This window comes from Cydia splendana, chromosome 15 (assembly GCF_910591565.1).
Source record: "Cydia splendana chromosome 15, ilCydSple1.2, whole genome shotgun sequence".
Lineage (NCBI taxonomy): Eukaryota > Metazoa > Arthropoda > Insecta > Lepidoptera > Tortricidae > Cydia > Cydia splendana.
The window spans coordinates 3,108,129-3,131,118 of record NC_085974.1 but is presented as its reverse complement, the minus strand read 5'-3'; the positions used below and the strand labels follow the sequence as shown (position 1 = coordinate 3,131,118).

Here is a 22,990-nt window from a genome sequence, read left to right as displayed (position 1 = left end):
TAAATTTCCGATCAACTCACCTTAAAACACTACGATAAATTAATAAACACACTTAACTTTACAACACTTAGCGATCACTCAAATAAACTTCAATATAGCGAAGATAACTTAAATTGTAATTATAAAATAAAAACGAAATACGAAAATTCTAGAGCCGAGAGCACGCACACCCTTCACCAACAAGCGCAGAAACCCGACTGGCGCGACCTCATGTGGCGATTACTAGATAGTTTATTTTCAATTCAAAGGTGGGAGCGCTGCGTTCGGTTTCAATGACTCCGATAAAGGTTTTATGCCACATTTTCAGCAAATCCGACAATACCAAAAATACCAAAATTGATTTCGTTTAATACTTCTTAAACTGCGTGTCAACGTTAAATAAATTGTACCTCCTTATTGATTGACAGCTAATTTTAATTACTTGAAAGTTATAAACTTGATGAGTTGATCACGCTTTATTTAAAAAAAACTATATTTTTGAATAACTATGCGTGTGTGTTCTTTTAAATACAACTAGGGTTTCGTACTAAATAAGTGAATTTATGAATAATTATGATTGAAATGTTCTCGACGTCGTCGTACATTCGTTAATCATCTTGGCGCCATCGCGTTGGCTACATCCTGTGGCGGGACGCGCTGTGATTGGCTGAGCAATGCCGGGCCTCCACAGGCAAGATATATGTTTGCAAACCTCTTTCCTTCTAAATGCGATGCGATACAAAAAAGGAGTACTTAAAAAAAGCATGAATAACGCAATCCATATTTATAACATAAATAAATGGATTGCTAAAAATTATGTGAAAGTACGAGCGTCGTTATGAGTCATATTTTTTAAAAACGTTACTTCTAAAAAATTTAAATTTGAAATGAAACAACAATTGAATAAAATATCTACCCTCATTTTTTAATAAGATTACCCATTATGGACATCTTGACCTTTTTTGTAGAACTAGTTAGGTCCAGCAAAGCAATACGTGCAGTCGTTCTAATATATATAATAAATTTTAATCAAGGAATTATTTATTATAATAATGTATTTATTCAAAATTATTTATAGAGAATAATATATGTGTTTTGTTATTTGACGGCTATTAATAACATTCAAGAATCTATATTGTATTATAATCATGGCCTCAGGTAATTTTTTAACGGTTAAAACTCATTTATCGGAGTTTAAAAATAATTCGGACAAGGATACAATAAGTGAGGTAAGTGATAAACAAAACTCGTATTTTTATGTTTCGATATTAAAAGTATTTCTGGCTGGAACTCTGTAACCGTCCGCCATTTTAAGATTTAACGGCATGACTCATAATTTTATTTCACGCTTTTATGTTTAGTTACTTAGTTACAAAATTTAAAAATAAAAATCTAATTCACCTTTATTTTAAACGTAAACATGAAAAATATATTTGTTTTTTTTTTCCTAATTTGCAAACTTTGTTCACAGACAAATTATCTTGTAGCTTGATCCTATAGGTACTCTTAATTATAATTTAATGACGCTGAACAGATACAACAGTTCAACCTAAAAATAAACAATCTATGTAGACTAGGTACCTATATTATACATAGATTCTAGTGTAATGTGACTAATGTGTAAGTACTAAAAAAACCGGTCAAGTGCGAGTCGGACTCGCGTTCCAAGGGTTCTGTACAATTAAGTCCGACTCACGCTTGACTGCACATTTCTAATAGGTTTTCCTGTCATCTATAGGTCAAGTACTATATTGTGTATTTTTTTCAAAATTTTAGACCCTGTAGTGTCAGAGATAAATAGGGGGGGGGGGGGGGATGGTCGGACAGACAGACAGACGCACGAGTGATCCTATAAGGGTTCCGTTTTTTCCTTTTGAGGTACGGAACCCTAAAAAAGAAGTACATAATACAAATGTGTACGTACTAAATAACCACATTCTGTAACAGTATAGATATTAAGTTATACATGAATGTCGTGTAATTAATTATTACAGGCGTCAGAAAGCGGCACGAGCAACTCTACGTCAGCTGAAGACCTCCAAAAACTCGCTGTGATTCTCGGCTTGAATAGCGTCGAAGATGTATACCAAGAACGATTCCGTGTTGACAGACGCCGGTTGGAGACAATGCTGGCTGGTAATTAAAGATTAAAAAAAAAGACTTTTTTTTTTAATGTTGGATCAAAGTTTTTACTTTCTCCTTTGCATTCTAGATAATTTGGACGAATCTCAAACGGCACAAGCTTTCTTCCACCGGGTAATTATTTTTACGATCAAATTAATTTAAACAAAGTCAACACTTCAATTGTTAATTTAAAATTGTTATTTCAGATAATGAATGACACTAACACATTGATCAACTGGCCAACGCGTTTAAAAATCGGAGCCCGCTCAAAAAAAGGTTGGTCACAATTTTCTTAAATAAAAATCAGGACGGCAACTTAACGGGGAAGTGAAAGTACTTATCCTATTTTTGAACGCAGCCTAAAACTCAAAATTTCGGTTAGCCTATCAGCGGGCTCAAAATTTGGCGCGCGCGCCGGCGCCAAAAAGTCTCGTCGTAACGGCGCCAGTCCGGCTCACTTTGCATTAAGTTTGAAAATATTAACGCGTCGTCCGTTACTTAAAACCAAAATTACCAATCAATTTTTTATTTTATACGCATTTAAATGAAGTTATCATGGTTTCTACAGAGAATAGTGATGAATTATTGTATAATCTTATTAGAAAAATACGTGATAATAATTTTAGTGATTTTTTTGGTAATAATTGTTGTCTATATTTAACCTTAAAGTTGTTTGTCGTAATAGTGATACTATTTTTATGCTTTAGATCCTCACGTGAGAGTGGCAGGCAGGGTCGATGATGTGAAATTAGCAAGAGAAAAGATTATGCAGTTACTGGACACGCGGGTAAGTTATAATTTTAACTAATGGGTGTAGGTCTTGCATTGCAGTTCGCAGTTGGTCTTGTTAATAATCTAGAATGCTAAGCGTCCATTTATTTAATGACCCTTCAAATCCTGCGAAAGCTTCAATACATACATATTTTATCTTAATGCCATAATTATTTAATTTGGATAAATTGATATTGAATGTAATGCTATACGGCATTACATTCAATATCAACAGGCTCGTACAGGACTGTAGGTAGGCACTAATTTAACAAATAAGTTGTAGCATAGCAATAGCAACAAAGTATACTTAGTCTCATTAGCTGTGCGAATTGTAAAACACATCAATTGCAAAAGGAATTTGTATTGATTAATTATAGTTTTTGTGACAGACAATAGCATAACTGTTTTGCGTCAGTCGTTGTTAGAGAAGGCGCGTCCTAACTCCAAGGTCATCAAAGTGTCCTAGCCATCGTCAGGCCGTCAGGGCTGTAATTATGGGGCAATGGCCTACCTTAAAATCCCATTGCCCTAGCTTACAGTATTTCTTAACATCGACTTTGATAATGATAATACAGGTATTGCGCCCTACCTACTACACGGTAGTACTACGGCCCCGCCCCGGCCATCATTGAGTTCGTAAAAAAGTGTACATATTTCATTATGGCGGCGGTTATTTATGGGTGTGTACTTATTTATTAACTCGTTAGAGTTGTATTAGGGGTTGAAGAGCGTATTAATACCTTCTGGTACAGGTAGAGTTAGGCTAAGCTAACTCTGCAGCGTATTTGATAGTATAGCGTCAAACTTCTATGAATAATGACGTTTTAAATAACACTTGAACACTCTGTGCTGCCTAAATGCGCTGTAGAGTTACCTTGGCCTGACTAGTGTTTAGCTTGTAAATGTAATACGTTAGTTTGAATTGGTAGTTGCAGTACCTAGTTGTGTTTTATGAAATTGTTGATGTATTGTTATTATTTTTGCTTGTATGTAAATTCAATGTTGACGTGTAAAAGTGCCCTTGTGGCCTATTTGCTGAATAAATGTTGAAGTTGAAGTTGAACTTGAGTAGCCGATCTAGCCGTGCCAGCGTCTCCCTGATACAGTGGATAAAGTAGGAGGCGGGGGTGGAGTAACGATCATACATACATACATATAATCATGCCTATTTCCCTGGGTTTAGGCAGAGATTACGGATTTCCACTTGCTAGTCTTGCTACGATCCTGACATACCTCTTTCGCTTCCTTCACTTAGTGACGTTCAATATGCATATTTAATTAGAATCAGTCCATAAAAAGTCTGCAGCGGATTTGATAGCCCACGCAGTGCACGTGTTATTTTAAACGTCAAACTTCTATGAAATTATGACGTATAAATGACACTTGCACTGCGTGAGCTATCATATCCGCTGCAGACTTTTCTTGGTCCGACTCTAAGTATTTTCTGATTAGGTGACGGCACCAATCATGGACATGCTATTATGGCCATCAGTAACCTGAACATATTGCTGTCAGTTTAAAAATATAGTGTACGTTTCTGAAAAATTTAGTTTTTGGAAAAAATGTCCTTTACTGGTGCCGTTACATAGTCTTATTTTCTGATTAATTGGGGCATTATCTATGAAAAGGGACCTTATTGTCGATGGCGCTTACGCCGCACAGCGTCGCGCGGCATTGTATTTATATCGGAGCATCGTTAATAATGGCGTAAGCGCCATTGACTATCCCAGGTCCCTTTTCATAGATAACCTCAGAATTAAATACTCCACTAGTAGTTATGTATACGTTGTCGGCAGAGCAACCGTGTGACGATGAAGATCGACGTCAGCTACACCGATCACTCGCACATCATTGGAAAGGTAATAAATTAATAAATTCATCTTTTTAACCCCCCACGCAAAAAGAGGAGTGCTGTCTGTCTGTCTGTCTGTGGCTCTCCAACGGATGGACCGATTTCGATGCGTTTTTTTTGCGCGAAAGCGAGTTTCCTTGGGGCTATTCATAAATTACGTCATTTCAAATTAGGGGGGGGGGTCTGGACATCGGATGACGGTAGCATGAAGTAGGAGGAAATGGGGTCATTTGAAGCATGATTTTTGGATGATTATAGGGGGGGGGGGGGTCAAAAATCGCCAAAAATCGATGACGTAATTTATGGACAGCCCCCTTGCGGTAGTAGATGGATCTAAGAAACTTCTTATATGACTTGAACCTTGTTTTCAAACTATCATTTTATGTACCTACTGTGATAGTGTCTCGCGTGCGCGCACTATTAGGTACCCGTCCCGTTAAAAATTCAAATTAGGTATGTACTAGCAATCTATATTCTATACTGTATTATACAGTAGAAAAAGTGGATGGTCCATCTGGCGCTCGAGATACTACGGTGCCCTCGTGTGCCACTGGTTAAGTACCTACATGACGACATTTTTAGGGTTCCGTACCCAAGGGGCTGTCCATAAATTACGTCATCGATTTTTGACCCCCCCCCCCCCCCTATAATCATCCAAAAATCATGCTTCAAATGACCCCATTTCCTCCTACTTCATGCTACCGTCATCCGATGTCCAGACCCCCCCCCCTAATTTGAAATGACGTAATTTATGAATAGCCCCCAAAGGGTAAAAACGGGACCGTATTACTAAGACTCCACTGTCCGTCCGTCTGTCTGTCCGTCTGTCTGTCACCAGGCTGTATCTTATAAACGGTGATAGAACAGTTGAAATGTTCACAGATGATGTATGTCTGTTGTCGCTATAACAACAAATACTAATAAGTACGAAGCCCTCGGTGGGTGAGTCCGACTCGCACTTTGTCCGGTTTTACTCAATAAAATGATTATGCACTATTTCTAGGGAGGTCTAACAATAAAGCGCGTGATGGAGGAGACCGGCTGCCACATCCACTTCCCGGATTCAAACCGGACCAGCGCCATCGAGAAGAGCAACCAAGTTTCTATCGCCGGCGATATGGAGCGTGTGGAGAGGGCCCGGGCTCGCGTTCGGGTAAGTTCATGCCTGTGGCGCCGCCCTGGCGGCTTATGGACTGTTTATTCGTTAAGAGCCATAAGAGCCAATCAACGTGCACACTAGCGCCATTGCTAAATAATCGTGATTATTTAAATTTAACGAAAGATATTAAAAAAAGGGGGCGGCTACGTACTGTATTTTGTATTTAAGTACCTTTTGAATACATCAAACTAGTTTTTATGTTGCTGGATTCGTCAATCTATGCGTCCAAAGTTAAAACGGCCCTTTTCTTTTTGAGATCATAGATCGACGAATCCAGCAACAAAATACAGTACCTAGCGGCCCCCTTTTTTAAATATACCTAGGTATTTCGTTAAATTTAAATAAACACGATTATTTAGCAGTGGCGCTAGTGTGCACGTTGATGGGCTCTTAATAGACTGTTGACATCTGTGTGTATTAAATTAAAACTTGGGTCTTGAGCACCAATGACCTGTCCGGTATTCGGGGTATTCCGGAAACGCAGAAAAAAATCCTTCGCGCCTACAAAAATACCCATTGCAACTTATTTTATTGATCGTATGGCAACCCATTGCAACTTGGTTGACCTTTTTCATCAGGCGCTGACTCCACTGGTGTTCTGCTTCGAGTTGCCGATAGTGGCGCCGTCTCAGCCGCTGCCCGACATCAACTCCCCATACGTGCAGCAAATACAAGAACAATATAATGTGCAGGTAAGAGTGGTATTCCACCTGTCCAATTTCTTTGTCCAATGTGTATTTGCGTCTCACATTCTGCCTATTTTGCCTAGGTGTACAGCAAATTTTATGAAGTCATAATATGTATTAGTTGGCTAGATTAGAATCCCGAACGTAGTGAGGGATTCTAAAGTAGAATCCTGAGCGTAATGAGGGATTCAAGTGTTAACGCCCAAGACGAAATAATTTTGATACCCTAGCTGTGACACATACTGCTTTTCACATCAACTATGAGGAAAATAAAAAAATCTTAGTGTTGACACAAATTATTATGTTTCAAAATATTATTCAAGCCAAAAAAAGATTGCAAAAAATAACAAAAACAGAGTCCTAGAACAGAAAAGTGCCACTTTGATCCCCCCTAGCAGGGAGGAAAAGTGCCACTTTGACCCCTCCTAGCGGGGAAGAAAAAGCCCTTTTCCGAATTGATGTGAAAAAACTTTTTTTTTAACAGGTCATGCTCCGCAACCGTCCCAAGCTGCACGCAAATCTCCTAGTAGTAAAGGGAGTACAATGGGAGGTGCAGGCCACCATGGAAGCTACGGGGCTGCTCATGAACTACATGTGCGGTCAGCTCGCGGTAAGTCATACATTTAACAGGTCATGCTCCGCAACCGTCCCAAGCTCCACGCAAATCTTCTGGTGGTAAAGGGAGTACAATGGGAGGTGCAGGCCACCATGGAAGCTACGGGGCTGCTCATGAACTACATGTGCGGTCAGCTCGCGGTAAGTCATACATTTAACAGGTCATGCTCCGCAACCGTCCCAAGCTCCACGCAAATCTTCTAGTAGTAAAGGGAGTACAATGGGAGGTGCAGGCCACCATGGAAGCTACAGGGCTATATCATACATTTTCAAGAGATCATTTATTCACCAAAACAAAACATAACAATAACAGAATACCCCCAGATCCACAGCACAGGCTTAATAATACAGAAAGCTCATCCACCTCAGGTTTCGTCAAATTAAAACGTACATTTTCTCATATGTCATCCGCAACACGCATCGTCAAAATTAAAAGGAAATCGGTCATTACAAAAAAAAACAATAATGAGCCATAAACCTATATCTTAATTTGGTAGAGTTAGACCAAGAAAAGTCTGCAGCGATTTTGATAGCCCACTCAGTGAAAGTGTTATTAATACGTCATAATTTCATAGAAGTTTGACGTTTAAAATAACACTTGTACTGCGTGGACTATCAAAATCCCTGCAGACTTTTCTAGATCTAACTCTAACTGGCACAAACGTCCCCAAAATACCAGCGTTTCCGCGCTGAATAGCCAACGATATACGCTGGACCAGGTACGAACCAGACCTAGACCTAGGATTTCCAAGTGTAGGTGGGCATTCTTAAAAGTGTACCTACCATTTACTTTATTTTTTAAACCCATTAACACTTTTGGGTTATTTCTACTCGGAACCACGAGCACTAACGACTTTAAAAGAAAAAAAAACGTGTCTCAATAAAATGTCACTTTTGTGACACATTTTCACAAACATTTTGTTTGGACCGTCACAAAACTGACACCCAAAATTTGTATGAAAAACTGGGGACACTTTTTTTCTTCGTCTCATTCAATGTAGGTACTCGTGATTCTGAGTCTAAATAACCCAAAGGTTGGTGTTTTTTCGAAAAAGTATATGGTATCATTTTTTCAGAAAACCCCCGGGTCTATCAAAAATAACATTTTTGGTTTACATTTTGTTGCATCACATCATTTTTGGTTGACACGTGACGATATGAGCCTTTAATAAAGTGCCTAGTACCCATGGGGCATTCCAGAAAAGTGTGGGGTACCTGACGCTGTTTTTTAACACTGTTGATAAAACTAATAAGTAACTGATATTTGGCATGATAAAGTTTGATATTGATAACTCAGCTTTAAATTCAACGGTATTAAATGGGTACAGATTTCTACATGTTATTAACGTTGCCTTACACGTCACGTTCCGACTTTTTGTGGAATGCCCCATCATCACATCATCGTTGTCTCTAAATGTGCCTAAATACTTAGTTAATACCTTTTTTTTCAGAGCCAAACTCACGTCCAAATGTCGCTAGAAATCTCTCCAATCCACCACAGCGTGGTCGTAGGCCGCGGCGCCGAGCAACTCAAGGTCATCATGAAGGGAACCAACACACAAATCATGTTCCCTGACGCTGATGATCCCAACATACCTGTGATTAAGAAGAGCTGCGTCACTATAACTGGACAGATTAAGGATGTTTACACGGCGAGACAGCAGCTTGTGGTAAGTAAAGGTTAATTAGAAGGTCATCATAAAGGACACAAATACACAAATCATGTTCCCTGATGCTGATGACCCTAACATGCCTGTGATCAAGAAGAATTGTGTGACTATAACTGGACAAATAAAGGATGTTTATACGGCGAGGCAGCAACTTGTGGTAAGTAAAGGTCATATAGAAGGTCAAGGTCATCATAAAGGACACAAATACTCAAATCATGTTTCCTGATGCTGATGATCTCAAATCTCAACATACCTGTGATCAAGAAGAGTTGTGTGACTATAACTGGACAGATTAGTCCATTATGAAATCATTAAATACTTACCTAAATTAAACTGTAATATTACACTTTATTTTATCAAAATCTTCATTTATCTACCTATTTTCACGTTTCGATATCGTGAATTTGCAACTACCCGCCCTCGGTCATGATTTTTCATTTACCGTATGATAGGGTTGTCACACAATAAACATAAACATAAAGAAATATTTAAAAACACGTACTGCATGGTCAGGTTGCATTCATATAAAACAAAGACTTCAAAAATTGTGACACTAGTCATGAAATCCTATTTAAACACCGTTTAAAATTTTTCATGTTTACAATTTTTCTAAAATTTTCATTAGTATTAACCTCCACCAATTCCTCAACAGGGAAGCCTGCCCCTGGTAGTGATCTTCGACGTTCCCGAGGAAGCTTGCCGCCTGGATCCCGACGCTGCTGTAAAACTGATGCACAAATACAACGTGTACATCAACATCCGCCGCAAACCGAAGCAGGGCATCGCGTCCGTTGTCATCAAGGGCATTGAGAGATGTGCAGGTAAAATATAATTTTGTTCTCACCAATCAACCAAGCATAGTATGCTACAGGAATCATGAGTACCTATAACAGTAGAGGCTGGATCATGAGGCTGCTGCTAAACTGATGCACAAATACAACGTGTACATCAACATCCGTCGCAAACCGAAGCAGTGCATCGCGTCTGTTGTCATCAAGGGCATTGAGAGATGTGCAGGTAAAATATCATTTTGTTCTCACCAATCAACCAAGCATAGTATGCTACAGGAATCATGAGTACGTATAACAGTAGAGGCTGGATCATGAGGCTGCCGTCTAACTGATGCACAAATACAACGTGTACATCAACATCCGTCGCAAACCGAAGCAGGGCATCGCGTGTCCGTCGTCATCAAGGGCATTGAGAGATGTGCAGGTGAAATATTGTTTTATAATTTGTTACAGGAAGCGTACTTATTGACACACTGGAGGTTGCGCGTTTAACAAAAAATTGTCTAAAAATTTTAAAAATACACTTTTTTTCGTATCTATAGAAGCTACTGCTGTGAAGGATCTTACATATACTAAATCAACATATTTGGGTTCGTCTCTGACGTCTCGAAAAACGTATCTAAGATTTTATTTTTAAACTAATTAACACAAAAGTAATGGCCAGAAAACCAGTTTTTTGGCCTAAATTTGTTCAACTTTGATGCCAAATATCTCGAAAGCAATGAACTTTGAAGTAAATATTGCTTAAAGCTGTTGCTGCAAAAAAACAAGAAAACTAAGGGATTCAGATCGAAGGTCATTGGCTTGGGGGAGTCCCTAACTTTCAAGTAGCAATAGGCGCGGGACGTCATTTTTTTTTTCATACATTATTTTGTTTGCGTCTCTTCAGTTTTGACATAAAAGTTCTTAAGCCCGCCTTAAATTCTGAAATCATTGACAATATTGTATTATCTACTAGGTGACCTGTACGAAGCACGCAGAGAACTACTCGGTGGCAAGGAGCCGGTCATCACGGCAGAGATCCCGGAATCATACAGGTGAGGACTTTATATGACGAATGTCTATTTACCATTCGGAAGCTTCTAGTAGACGTCAGAGTTGCAAATTGCAAATTGAAAACTGCATGTGACATTTCGAACATCGATCGTCCGAGATAGTACCTATATAACCCCCTTGGTGTTACCTATGTGGTGAGGTTTTTGTTTGTTTTTTCATTCGACCCAATGTATATAGTAAAATACTTACTTTACTCTTTGGTACCTACTTACGTTAAGTAGAAAATGTATAAACACGTACTAAAATTAGATAAAATTAAGCTAATTAGAATACCGCGGTGTCTTTGAGAAAGTTACTAAATTTAAGTTCAGGAATGCATCCTTGAAATTAACGGAAATATAAAGAAACACGGTGTATATTAGAAGCTTCTAAACTCTTAATTAAGACTTGTAATTATTAATATTTAAAGTCATAATTTCTTGCATATAATATTTTTTATACAGCATTCCGGCCTTGTCATCCATGCCGTTCGTTTACACGTCATTCTCGCCGTCGCACCCGACCGTCACCAACTCCCCGTGCTCCCCATACAACCTGCAGCTGTCCGAGATGACCAACTACGCCAGCCCCATGTTCCAGACACCCACCCCTGGTAAGAGAGAGGGGGAACACACAATACTTACACACGTCATTCTCGCCGTCGCACCCGACCGTCACCAACTCCCCGTGCTCCCCATACAACCTGCAGCTGTCCGAGATGACCAACTACGCCAGCCCCATGTTCCAGACACCCACCCCTGGTAAGAGAGAGGGGGAACACACAATACTTACACACGTCATTCTCGCCGTCGCACCCGACCGTCACCAACTCCCCGTGCTCCCCATACAACCTGCAGCTGTCCGAGATGACCAACTACGCCAGCCCCATGTTCCAGACACCCACCCCTGGTAAGAGAGAGGGGGAACACACAATACTTACACACGTCATTCTCGCCGTCGCACCCGACCGTCACCAACTCCCCGTGCTCCCCATACAACCTGCAGCTGTCCGAGATGACCAACTACGCCAGCCCCATGTTCCAGACACCCACCCCTGGTAAGAGAGAGAGGGAACACACAATACTTACACACGTCATTCTCGCCGTCGCACCCGACCGTCACCAACTCCCCGTGCTCCCCATACACTGTGCAGAGGGGGAACGCGGCCAGTGTCCTGGGCACAATGCCTCAGGCTAATTTAGGTTTAGACTTATGATTATTCCCTAATTGTGCAATAATGTATGTATTTAACTATGTACATTATTGTGCATCTATGTATTGTACTTTAATATTGAGTTTAATGACACTAAATTAAATGATAATTATTATTTTAGAAACATCTTATAACTTAAAAATAATATATTTCCACTCTGGTCTAATCTAAACTTAAACGTTTAACAGGAGGCTACCCCAGCCCACTGTCGCCGGTAGCGATCACACCACCAGTCTACCCGAACACCTGGCTAATACCATCCCCTCAACCCCGGGCCGGGCAGTTCCACTACCCCAGCATGGTCAACATGTACAAGAATAACGCTTGGAACCGTGAGTACCAATCAACTAGAGTAAAGGATGACTCACGCTAGACCGGGCCGGGGCGTCCGACATGTCTGGTAACAGGAGGCTACAGCCCACTGTCGCCGGTAGCGATCACACCACCAGTCTACCCGAACACCTGGCTGATACCGTCCCCTCAACCCCGGGCCGGGCAGTTCCACTACCCCAGCATGGTCAACATGTACAAGAATAACGCTTGGAACCGTGAGTACCAATCAACTAGAGTAAAGGATGACTCACGCTAGACCGGGCCGGGGCGTCCGACATGTCTGGTAACAGGAGGCTACAGCCCACTGTCGCCGGTAGCGATCACACCACCAGTCTACCCGCACACCTGGCTGATACCATCTCCTCAACCCCGGGCCGGGCAGTTCCACTACCCCAGCATGGTCAACATGTACAAGAATAACGCTTGGAACCGTGAGTACCAATCAACTAGAGTAAAGGATGACTCACGCTAGACCGGGCCGGGGCGTCCGACATGTCTGGTAACAGGAGGCTACAGCCCACTGTCGCCGGTAGCGATCACACCACCAGTCTACCCGCACACCTGGCTGATACCATCTCCTCAACCCCGGGCCGGGCAGTTCCACTACCCCAGCATGGTCAACATGTACAAGAATAACGCTTGGAACCGTGAGTACCAATCAACTAGAGTAAAGGATGACTCACGCTAGACCGGGCCGGGGCGTCCGACATGTCTGGTAACAGGAGGCTACAGCCCACTGTCGCCGGTAGCGATCACACCACCAGTCTACCCGCACACCTGGCTGATACCATCTCCTCAACCCCGGGCCGGGCAGTTCCACTACCCCAGCATGGTCAACATGTACAAGAATAACGCTTGGAACCGTGAGTACCAATCAACTAGAGTAAAGGATGACTCACGCTAGACCGGGCCGGGGCGTCCGACATGTCTGGTAACAGGAGGCTACAGCCCACTGTCGCCGGTAGCGATCACACCACCAGTCTACCCGCACACCTGGCTGATACCATCTCCTCAACCCCGGGCCGGGCAGTTCCACTACCCCAGCATGGTCAACATGTACAAGAATAACGCTTGGAACCGTGAGTACCAATCAACTAGAGTAAAGGATGACTCACGCTAGACCGGGCCGGGGCGTCCGACATGTCTGGTAACAGGAGGCTACAGCCCACTGTCGCCGGTAGCGATCACACCACCAGTCTACCCGAACACCTGGCTAATACCATCCCCTCAACCCCGGGCCGGGCAGTTCCACTACCCCAGCATGGTCAACATGTACAAGAATAACGCTTGGAACCGTGAGTACCAATCAACTAGAGTAAAGGATGACTCACGCTAGACCGGGCCGGGGCGTCCGACATGTCTGGTAACAGGAGGCTACAGCCCACTGTCGCCGGTAGCGATCACACCACCAGTCTACCCGCACACCTGGCTGATACCATCTCCTCAACCCCGGGCCGGGCAGTTCCACTACCCCAGCATGGTCAACATGTACAAGAATAACGCTTGGAACCGTGAGTACCAATCAACTAGAGTAAAGGATGACTCACGCTAGACCGGGCCGGGGCGTCCGACATGTCTGGTAACAGGAGGCTACAGCCCACTGTCGCCGGTAGCGATCACACCACCAGTCTACCCGCACACCTGGCTGATACCATCTCCTCAACCCCGGGCCGGGCAGTTCCACTACCCCAGCATGGTCAACATGTACAAGAATAACGCTTGGAACCGTGAGTACCAATCAACTAGAGTAAAGGATGACTCACGCTAGACCGGGCCGGGGCGTCCGACATGTCTGGTAACAGGAGGCTACAGCCCACTGTCGCCGGTAGCGATCACACCACCAGTCTACCCGCACACCTGGCTGATACCATCTCCTCAACCCCGGGCCGGGCAGTTCCACTACCCCAGCATGGTCAACATGTACAAGAATAACGCTTGGAACCGTGAGTACCAATCAACTAGAGTAAAGGATGACTCACGCTAGACCGGGCCGGGGCGTCCGACATGTCTGGTAACAGGAGGCTACAGCCCACTGTCGCCGGTAGCGATCACACCACCAGTCTACCCGCACACCTGGCTGATACCATCTCCTCAACCCCGGGCCGGGCAGTTCCACTACCCCAGCATGGTCAACATGTACAAGAATAACGCTTGGAACCGTGAGTACCAATCAACTAGAGTAAAGGATGACTCACGCTAGACCGGGCCGGGGCGTCCGACATGTCTGGTAACAGGAGGCTACAGCCCACTGTCGCCGGTAGCGATCACACCACCAGTCTACCCGCACACCTGGCTGATACCATCTCCTCAACCCCGGGCCGGGCAGTTCCACTACCCCAGCATGGTCAACATGTACAAGAATAACGCTTGGAACCGTGAGTACCAATCAACTAGAGTAAAGGATGACTCACGCTAGACCGGGCCGGGGCGTCCGACATGTCTGGTAACAGGAGGCTACAGCCCACTGTCGCCGGTAGCGATCACACCACCAGTCTACCCGCACACCTGGCTGATACCATCTCCTCAACCCCGGGCCGGGCAGTTCCACTACCCCAGCATGGTCAACATGTACAAGAATAACGCTTGGAACCGTGAGTACCAATCAACTAGAGTAAAGGATGACTCACGCTAGACCGGGCCGGGGCGTCCGACATGTCTGGTAACAGGAGGCTACAGCCCACTGTCGCCGGTAGCGATCACACCACCAGTCTACCCGAACACCTGGCTAATACCATCCCCTCAACCCCGGGCCGGGCAGTTCCACTACCCCAGCATGGTCAACATGTACAAGAATAACGCTTGGAACCGTGAGTACCAATCAACTAGAGTAAAGGATGACTCACGCTAGACCGGGCCGGGGCGTCCGACATGTCTGGTAACAGGAGGCTACAGCCCACTGTCGCCGGTAGCGATCACACCACCAGTCTACCCGAACACCTGGCTAATACCATCCCCTCAACCCCGGGCCGGGCAGTTCCACTACCCCAGCATGGTCAACATGTACAAGAATAACGCTTGGAACCGTGAGTACCAATCAACTAGAGTAAAGGATGACTCACGCTAGACCGGGCCGGGGCGTCCGACATGTCTGGTAACAGGAGGCTACAGCCCACTGTCGCCGGTAGCGATCACACCACCAGTCTACCCGAACACCTGGCTAATACCATCCCCTCAACCCCGGGCCGGGCAGTTCCACTACCCCAGCATGGTCAACATGTACAAGAATAACGCTTGGAACCGTGAGTACCTATCAACTAGAGTAAAGGATGACTCACGCTAGACCGGGCCGGGGCGTCCGACATGTCTGGTAACAGGAGGCTACAGCCCACTGTCGCCGGTAGCGATCACACCACCAGTCTACCCGAACACCTGGCTGATACCATCTCCTCAACCCCGGGCCGGGCAGTTCCACTACCCCAGCATGGTGATCATGTACAAGAATAACGCTTGGAACCGTAAGTACCAATGAACTAGAATAAGTAACCTATAGAAGCCTCACTACTATAGTTCTTTTTTTACCATTAGAAAGTCTTGACGTGTCTTTTAATTGGAAAACGCTTTTTAAAAATAAGTAACTATTATTTATGAAAGCAAAAGAACGTAAATAATCTTATACGAGCCCCGATGCACATGTTTTCGTCTAGTCAGACCATTTTTTGAGGTTCACGCGTTTGTTCAAAAATAATGTTTTAGTTTAAAAATTACTAATATTTAATGCTTATACTAATGTTATTTAATTTTATATGGTAATACTCTGCAATAACTAAATCCAAATACAAGAAATACCGTTTGTACTGAAAGAAAAAAATAACGATTATTTATTTTTTTATTGACGGGTAGGATTATAACAGATGTGAAAAAGGCTATTACTAGGGAAAGCAACAGGGCTCTGCCAATGTACTGACAATTTTATTTCGAGCCCATGCATGCAGCAGTGCTGTAGGAGAGCGTTTTTGAAAAGTACGTTTTTTCAGCAATAAAAGTCTCATGCAGATTTATTATACGATCAAATAAACTGCATTAAACATTACTATTATGGTTCCCATTACTGGGTAATTTTATGTTCATATCTAAAATTTATTAGAATAAACAAAATTGTTGCGTGGAACTAGACGAAATAATTTGCATTGGGGCTCGTATGATTCATAATTATTACATATTTGCCGTGACGTATTTTTCAATAAAAAGACACGTCAAGATTATTTACCTTTTTTCTAATGCTAAAAAAACGAACTATAAGCCTGACTAGCTCAAAAATGACCCCAAGTCTATGGTGCCGCGAGAAATTCAAATGTACAGTGCGCAATTAGACAACGTCAAACATTTTAATGCCGCGCAAGAGGTTTGACATTATAGATATGTAGTGCATAATTGTTTTCCTTCGTATTTTCTCGGAAACGTTCGTATTTGTTAAACTTTTACTGTCAATACAAATATTGTTATTGTTATTGTTATTGTCATACTAGTTCAGTCAACCTCAGTACTTTATGTACCGAGACAGACTGAAATAGCAAGACACATTTGTACGTTTCCGTGAAAATACGAAGGAAAATAATTATGCACTACATCTGTATAGAATTTTAATTTAGGTAAGTAAGCAAAACTTTTATTGTCCAATCACAACTATATTTTTTTAGGGGCTTGTTTATTCATTGTAGAATGTATTGTAAGTACCTTTAATATAAAACTTTAATTCGCAGCGATGTCAAACGGTCCGGACATGGGCAGCATGCAGCCACCAATGATGTTGCAGCCCACTTATCAGCAAATGCCCGAGGGTAGACATGTAAGTTAAAGATAAAAAAGATAAAAGATAAAAAATAGTTTATTCAAGTAGGCATATTACAATGCGCTTATGAACGTCAAATAAACCTTTACCGGCTTCAACCGTACACCTCTTTGGGATCATCCATTAATTACGTCACACGAATTTCTAGGCTTTTTAACCCCTCCCCCCCCTCCTTGTCACACTTGGTCACATTTTGCAAACCCCTCCCCCCCCCTGGTGTGACGTCACATTTTAGGCAATTTTGTTTTCAACGAAATCAACAATATTAACTCGGCATTATTTTTTTAATAAAAAATATTTTTGTAATATAAATAATATTATTAATTTTATAACACAACGAAAGTTACATCCAAAATCTCATTATTTAACTGTACAGCGAATAAAAAAATATAAATTAATTTTCGGTTACTGATGAAGTTAAAGTGACATCACAATGTTTGTGACTCCCCCCTCCCCCATGTCACAACATGTCACATTTTCTTGACCCCCTCCCTCCCCCTAAACGTGTGACGTAATTAATGGATGACCCCTTTTTTACAAAACCCGTGTTGAACTAAAATGAGAAATAGATGAAAAATCAAAAGGTACCACAGGGTCGTCTCTTGCCATATTACGCTCTAACAGGTTATTTTTATAAAGATGCAAGCAAATTTCGTGTTTATGGTAAGCGACAAAGTGTACCTTTTGATTGAGAACGTCACATTTTATTATTTGAAATATAAAAAAAAACCGGGCAAGTGCGAGTCGGACTCGCGCACGAAGGGTTCCGTACCATAATGCAAAAAACGTTCACCCATCCAAGTACTGACCCCGCCCGACTTTGCGCTTAACTTCGGTCAAAAATCACGTTTGTTGTATGGGAGCCCCACTTAAATCTTTATTTTATTCTGTTTTTAGTATTTGTTGTTATAGCGGCAACAGAAATACATCATCTGTGAAAATTTCAACTGTCTAGCTATCACGGTTCGTGAGATACAGCCGGGTGACAGACGGACGGACGGACGGACGGACGGACAGCGGAGTCTTAGTAATAGGGTCCCGTTTTACCCTTTGGGTACGGAACCCTAACAAGGGCATTCGAGATGTAAGAACAACTATAGCTATCAGATTTCGCATCTACATCAAATCAACACTTGATTTAATCGCATGTTGATTCTATCAAGACTTGATAGACATAGCCATAGCCAATAGTTTAATCCAGCGGTCGGCAACCAGCGGCCCGCGATCGTCTCACTTGCGGCCCGCGATCGTCTTACTTGCGGCCCGCGAGCCTCCCTGGCTATTTTGTATGTAATATTGTCAAACGACAATGTCTGAGAAAGTCATAAATATTAACAAAGTGCGGCCCGCGTCAACTTCGTTAACTATTATTTGGCCCTTGGCTGCTAAAAGGTTGCCGACCGCTGGTTTAATCGATTAATTGATCCACAGACTACGCTGAGCCAGCTCCTCAACTCCAGCTCGCAGGCGAGCAGCGGATACCAGAGCAATTTCACCGGAAGCTCCGTGTCCTTGGATACGCAGAACATTTCTGGTAAGTTACGCAAACCGAGCTACTGATTTAAAGGCCCCTGTACAGATAGGGTTGCCAGATCGAAAGGCCCTATTATCGGGAAACAATATAAATTTTTCGGGATTTTGGGACTTAAGTCGGGGAAAAAAATACATTCAAATTAAAGTAATTGTATTAAAAACAACGATATTTTACATTATTGGCACTATGTCAGCTCGCTCGCTCGACGACAGTGCGGAACTTGAAATTATTGTTTTATAACGTGAAGCTGTTTTTCGGGACAGTTTACACTTTGTCGGGAATCGGGAACACATGCTAAAAATCGGGAGAATCCCGCCAAATCCCGACCATCTGGCAACCCTATGTACAGAATGGGCCAGCGCCGGCCAGTCCAAGGGACGCAGCCATGCGGTAGAATGAGATAGCAATATCACTTGCTCCCTCTAACGCATAAAGGCGTCCCCTAGAATGGCCCACGCTGGCACATTGTGTACAGGGGCCTTAAGGCGCCGTAAGTTCAGGTTCTTCTCTCACTCTCACTGAGCGTGAGCAAGACCGAGACTGCTGTGCGTTCCTGGGATCGCGGATGTATCATTGTTTTATTTAGTTAGTTTTAACGAAAAAAAAGTAATGATGAGATCGATCAAAAATAAAATTGAGCATTTTTAGAAGTATTTTCATATTTTTAGTTTGTGTGTAAATAATATTTCATTTTTAATGGTGTGTTTTTCACACCATTAAAAATGAAACATGTACGCGATTGTTTTTATCGAGCTAAAGTTGATTCAAATTTAAAAATCAGGTTTCGAAGCGATGAAGTTAGTAGAGAAAGAAAGGTTGCTGTTCACACATTGATGTATGTTGTCAGGTGGCGACGGCAGCAACATCGCGTCTCCGTCCGTGTCTCCGATCAGCAAGGGGCACAGCCCCGCGCCTTCCTCCGACACTGATCGCTCTCAACAAGGTATGTTTTGCTTTATTTAGCTGCGGTTTTTTTGTAGAATATCTGTGATAAGGTGGTGGTATTGGTGCTCGACGCGGTCCCAGTACCTACATGTCATCTTGAAACTTAAGTCATTGTCAATAGAGGTGACCAGCAGGGTGTCATCTATTAGGCATTAGCATGTCGAGCACTAGTACCACCACCTTACACCAGTGCTAGGTTTTAACTATTTTGATAGTCAATTTGACCTTGAGCTTGTTATCGAGTTGCATTTCAATTAAATTTTCAAACTCATTACCTACACATACAAAACGCCTGTACTATTTATACATGCAATTTCAATGACATGTCGATCAATCATCGTTATATAAGAGCTACGAACTATGAGAGAGACTGTATCTTGTTTCTGCTAGACATCTATTAATTTTATACCATATCACTTCCAGAAATAGCGAGCATAATCTCGGATCTGCCTCTATCGGAGCGTCGCGCGCCGGGCTGCGAGAAGAAGACCCTCGAGACTCTCGGCAAGCTGTCGCCCCTCACCGAGTACCGCAAGATGAAGGCCGAGGCTAGCAAGGTACCTACAACTTAAGAAAAAAAAATGGAAGATGGCTTCTCCATACAAACGTAGTCCCCATTTTCCTCTCTGGATCAATATCCAGAAAGAACAATGGGGACTACGTGGGGAAATTGTGTGAAAATTGCCATTGTGTTAAGAGGATCCATGAGATAGACTACCCTTCCCTCTCAAATTAATATAAGTAGGTAGTTATAAAAAACGGATAGTCTATCTCGCGATTCTCGCGCACGAGATATTGTCGCGGCGCTCTTGTGCTAAGCCCACTGAATTGTTTTCTTCTATGGGGGTATGAAATAAAAACTATGTATGTTATTCTAAGTATGTTATTTTTCCTTAGGCCATGCAAGAGAAAGTGGGCAGCAACTATCGCATGCCGACGCCGCGCTGGTCGGGGTACTACTTCAGCCACACCTCCCCTGGACCTATTAATTTGAAGGAAGAGATGACCACTACTGTAAGTTAAACCTTCAAGTAAATAATACCCGCATATCTTGAATAATAAAATTGACGTACAGTGAGTTGCGATTGTTGCGAAATTGCATGGAGAAATTATTATGAATGAATTCATTGAAAAAGTCGCCACGCCGTGTACTTTTACAGCTGATGGTACCTACATACAATACAACAAATTGCATTGAAAGTTTCAGATGAAAGTGAAACAAATTCTTGTGTTGTTTTCAGCCTGAAAAAGGCTGGAACAGGTCGGAGCTCGTGCGCCCCAACATCATGGAGAAACCCTCTCCACCTCAAGCTGCCCAGGGTGCCGGGAAACCTTGCCGTTACCAGCAATTGTATGAGCTGCTTCGCGAGATAGGACTGCATAAATACATTGGTAAGTCGCTTGCTTGCTAGCAGACAAGACAGCTGTCTGCGTTATGGTCATTTCTCCGTACTAAATATCCACTGTACATAGGTATAAATAGCTTTTCACATTGGTGATCTTTGAGACACTCATTTGTGTCCATAGCGAACCACAATAGTAATAGTGTGCTGAGCTTCTGAGCAAGGAGTGAAAAAGACGTCGCTCAGCTCGTCTCGACCGACGCCTTACGACATGACGACATCCTTTTCGCTCTTATTGCGTAGACATAAAGCTATTTTCTCGCGGCTATTGTCTATTCCGCGTCGAAAGGTTTGGGGAGACCCTTTACTATAATCTGTATTTAAATAAAAGTAAACAAACAATTTGTAAATTTTCGGGTAGTTATAACATTTATTGGTTAAACGACCAAATACAAAACCGCCTGGACCAGTCACTGAATTCGACCTGATTTTAACCTACATTATTTGATCATGTAATGTTTTCACCTCAACTGGCTTAAGGAGCCATTTGAGGGTAGATTTTACTTTTATTTAAATAGCTAAAGATACAGAGTATATATGAAGATGGTATAAAACCTGTGAGACTGACATGACAATGAATTTACCTCTTTCTATGAGTTTTTGATGATTTTATGTTGAAGAGTAGGTATGTATTGTTTCATTTGTTTCACAGATCTATTCAAGAAGCATGAGCTAGACATGTCTACTTTCGCGTCGCTGAACGAGGCGGACCTCACGGAGATTGGCGTAACGGCTTTCGGAGCTCGCAGGAAGATGCTGCTAATCATCGCAGGTATGCTTCTCTTATATATTGGCTTTCTCTAGGTCCATGGGGTCCCAAGTTGTTCGCAGAAATCGCGAAGCGTCTGGTTGACGTAACTGGTGACCGAAGAGCTGGCGGCTACCTCGCACAACGTATCAGCATTGCAATACAGCGAGGTAATGCCGCCAGCATCCTTGATACAATGCCTCAAGGGTTTATTTTAGATTTAAGCTAGCTATTAATTTCGTTTAGTAGTACCACTGTATATATGTTGATATGCAGATAGAAAAAGGTTGCGACAGGGTATTAGATATTAGAGATAAGTTGTTCCCTAGAGATGACCTTCAGTGATGAGGAACCTATGCAAGGATGGGGTGGATATTTACTAGTTACTCGTGCATTTGCTCTCAGAAAGATTTGGTAAATGAGAATTGTTGATGAAGACCATTTTTTTTGTTTTAATTATAAGTGAGTTAGTGAGTTATTACAAGTGATTGTTCGTTTACAACATATGACCTGTATTTATTGAACAGAGCTGCAACAACAAGCGAGCGTGTTCAAAGGCTCCGCCGCCCCCGGCGCCGAGCGCAAGCTCCCCGCCTCCCCGCCCTACAACACCACCGCGCTCACACAGGACAAGTGGTAGCACACTCACAGTACGGACCATACACGAGGACAGTTACCAAGACAGTACAAAACACACATATTTAACCAGCGGTACTCAACCTGCGGTCCACCGGTAATTTTTAGGTGGCCCGCCAGATCCTGGTGTTAGATCCTTGCCATCCAATCACCTTTAAGCAAATTCATCTTGCGGCCCGGGACTACAAGGCAAAACCATCTTTGTGGCCCCTGGTTGAGTACCTATAGCTGCACTAAACCATTATAGCCCTTTCACACGGGGCCAGTAATCCAGACAGTTCACTAAGCCTACATTAAACCATTATACTGGGTGATTTTGGAGTCGTGATCCTGATCAAAAATGTTTTAAGATGATCATACTTTGATGGTTTCCCATGGGACCGGTAATGAAAATCGTGAATAAATACCCATAGGCTCATGTTTCGTCTACTTCGGGCCTTCGAGTCTATTAGTTTTTTTTTTTTGCGATTCTGTGGTTAGTCCCATGGGAAAATTGTTTAAGTAGTATCATTTTGGCATTTAGAACCACGAGCGCAAAATCATAATAGTCCTTTTACACGGGGCCAGTAATCAAGTTAGCAACAAAAAAATAAATGGACTGGCTTGATCTGTAGAATTTTCTTTATTTATATGCATTGGTAACTGACCTCTTCACTATTAAATGATCATTAGTAAACCTTATTGTGACGAGATAAGCTCTATTAATG

General features: G+C 42.6%; 3 protein-coding genes across 3 annotated transcripts in view; 1 reads left to right on the top strand and 2 right to left on the bottom strand.

Annotated features, from left to right (window-relative positions):
• LOC134797422 (sialin) overlaps positions 1-234 on the bottom strand; it is a 78,125-nt gene extending 77,891 nt beyond the window's left edge. Inside the window, exon 1 of the mRNA XM_063769648.1 lies at positions 21-234. The gene's annotated coding sequence lies outside the window, so the exon portion shown is untranslated. The remainder of the gene's footprint in view (positions 1-20) is intronic.
• LOC134797432 (S-adenosylmethionine decarboxylase proenzyme) overlaps positions 1-22,990 on the bottom strand; it is a 439,106-nt gene that overhangs the window by 222,890 nt on the left and 193,226 nt on the right. The window lies entirely within an intron of this gene.
• LOC134797450 (protein bicaudal C) lies at positions 943-22,306 on the top strand. The gene is made up of 22 exons (XM_063769691.1): positions 943-1,208; positions 1,974-2,115; positions 2,192-2,235; positions 2,310-2,379; positions 2,811-2,890; positions 4,671-4,733; positions 5,730-5,879; positions 6,464-6,577; positions 7,056-7,181; positions 8,638-8,856; positions 9,509-9,677; positions 10,606-10,684; positions 11,147-11,295; positions 12,084-12,227; positions 16,929-17,014; positions 18,449-18,551; positions 19,399-19,494; positions 19,920-20,053; positions 20,394-20,510; positions 20,738-20,888; positions 21,552-21,671; positions 22,175-22,306. The coding sequence occupies exons 1-22, from the start codon at positions 1,128-1,130 to the stop codon at positions 22,285-22,287; spliced, it is 2,550 nt and encodes an 849-aa protein (XP_063625761.1). The 5' UTR covers positions 943-1,127; the 3' UTR covers positions 22,288-22,306.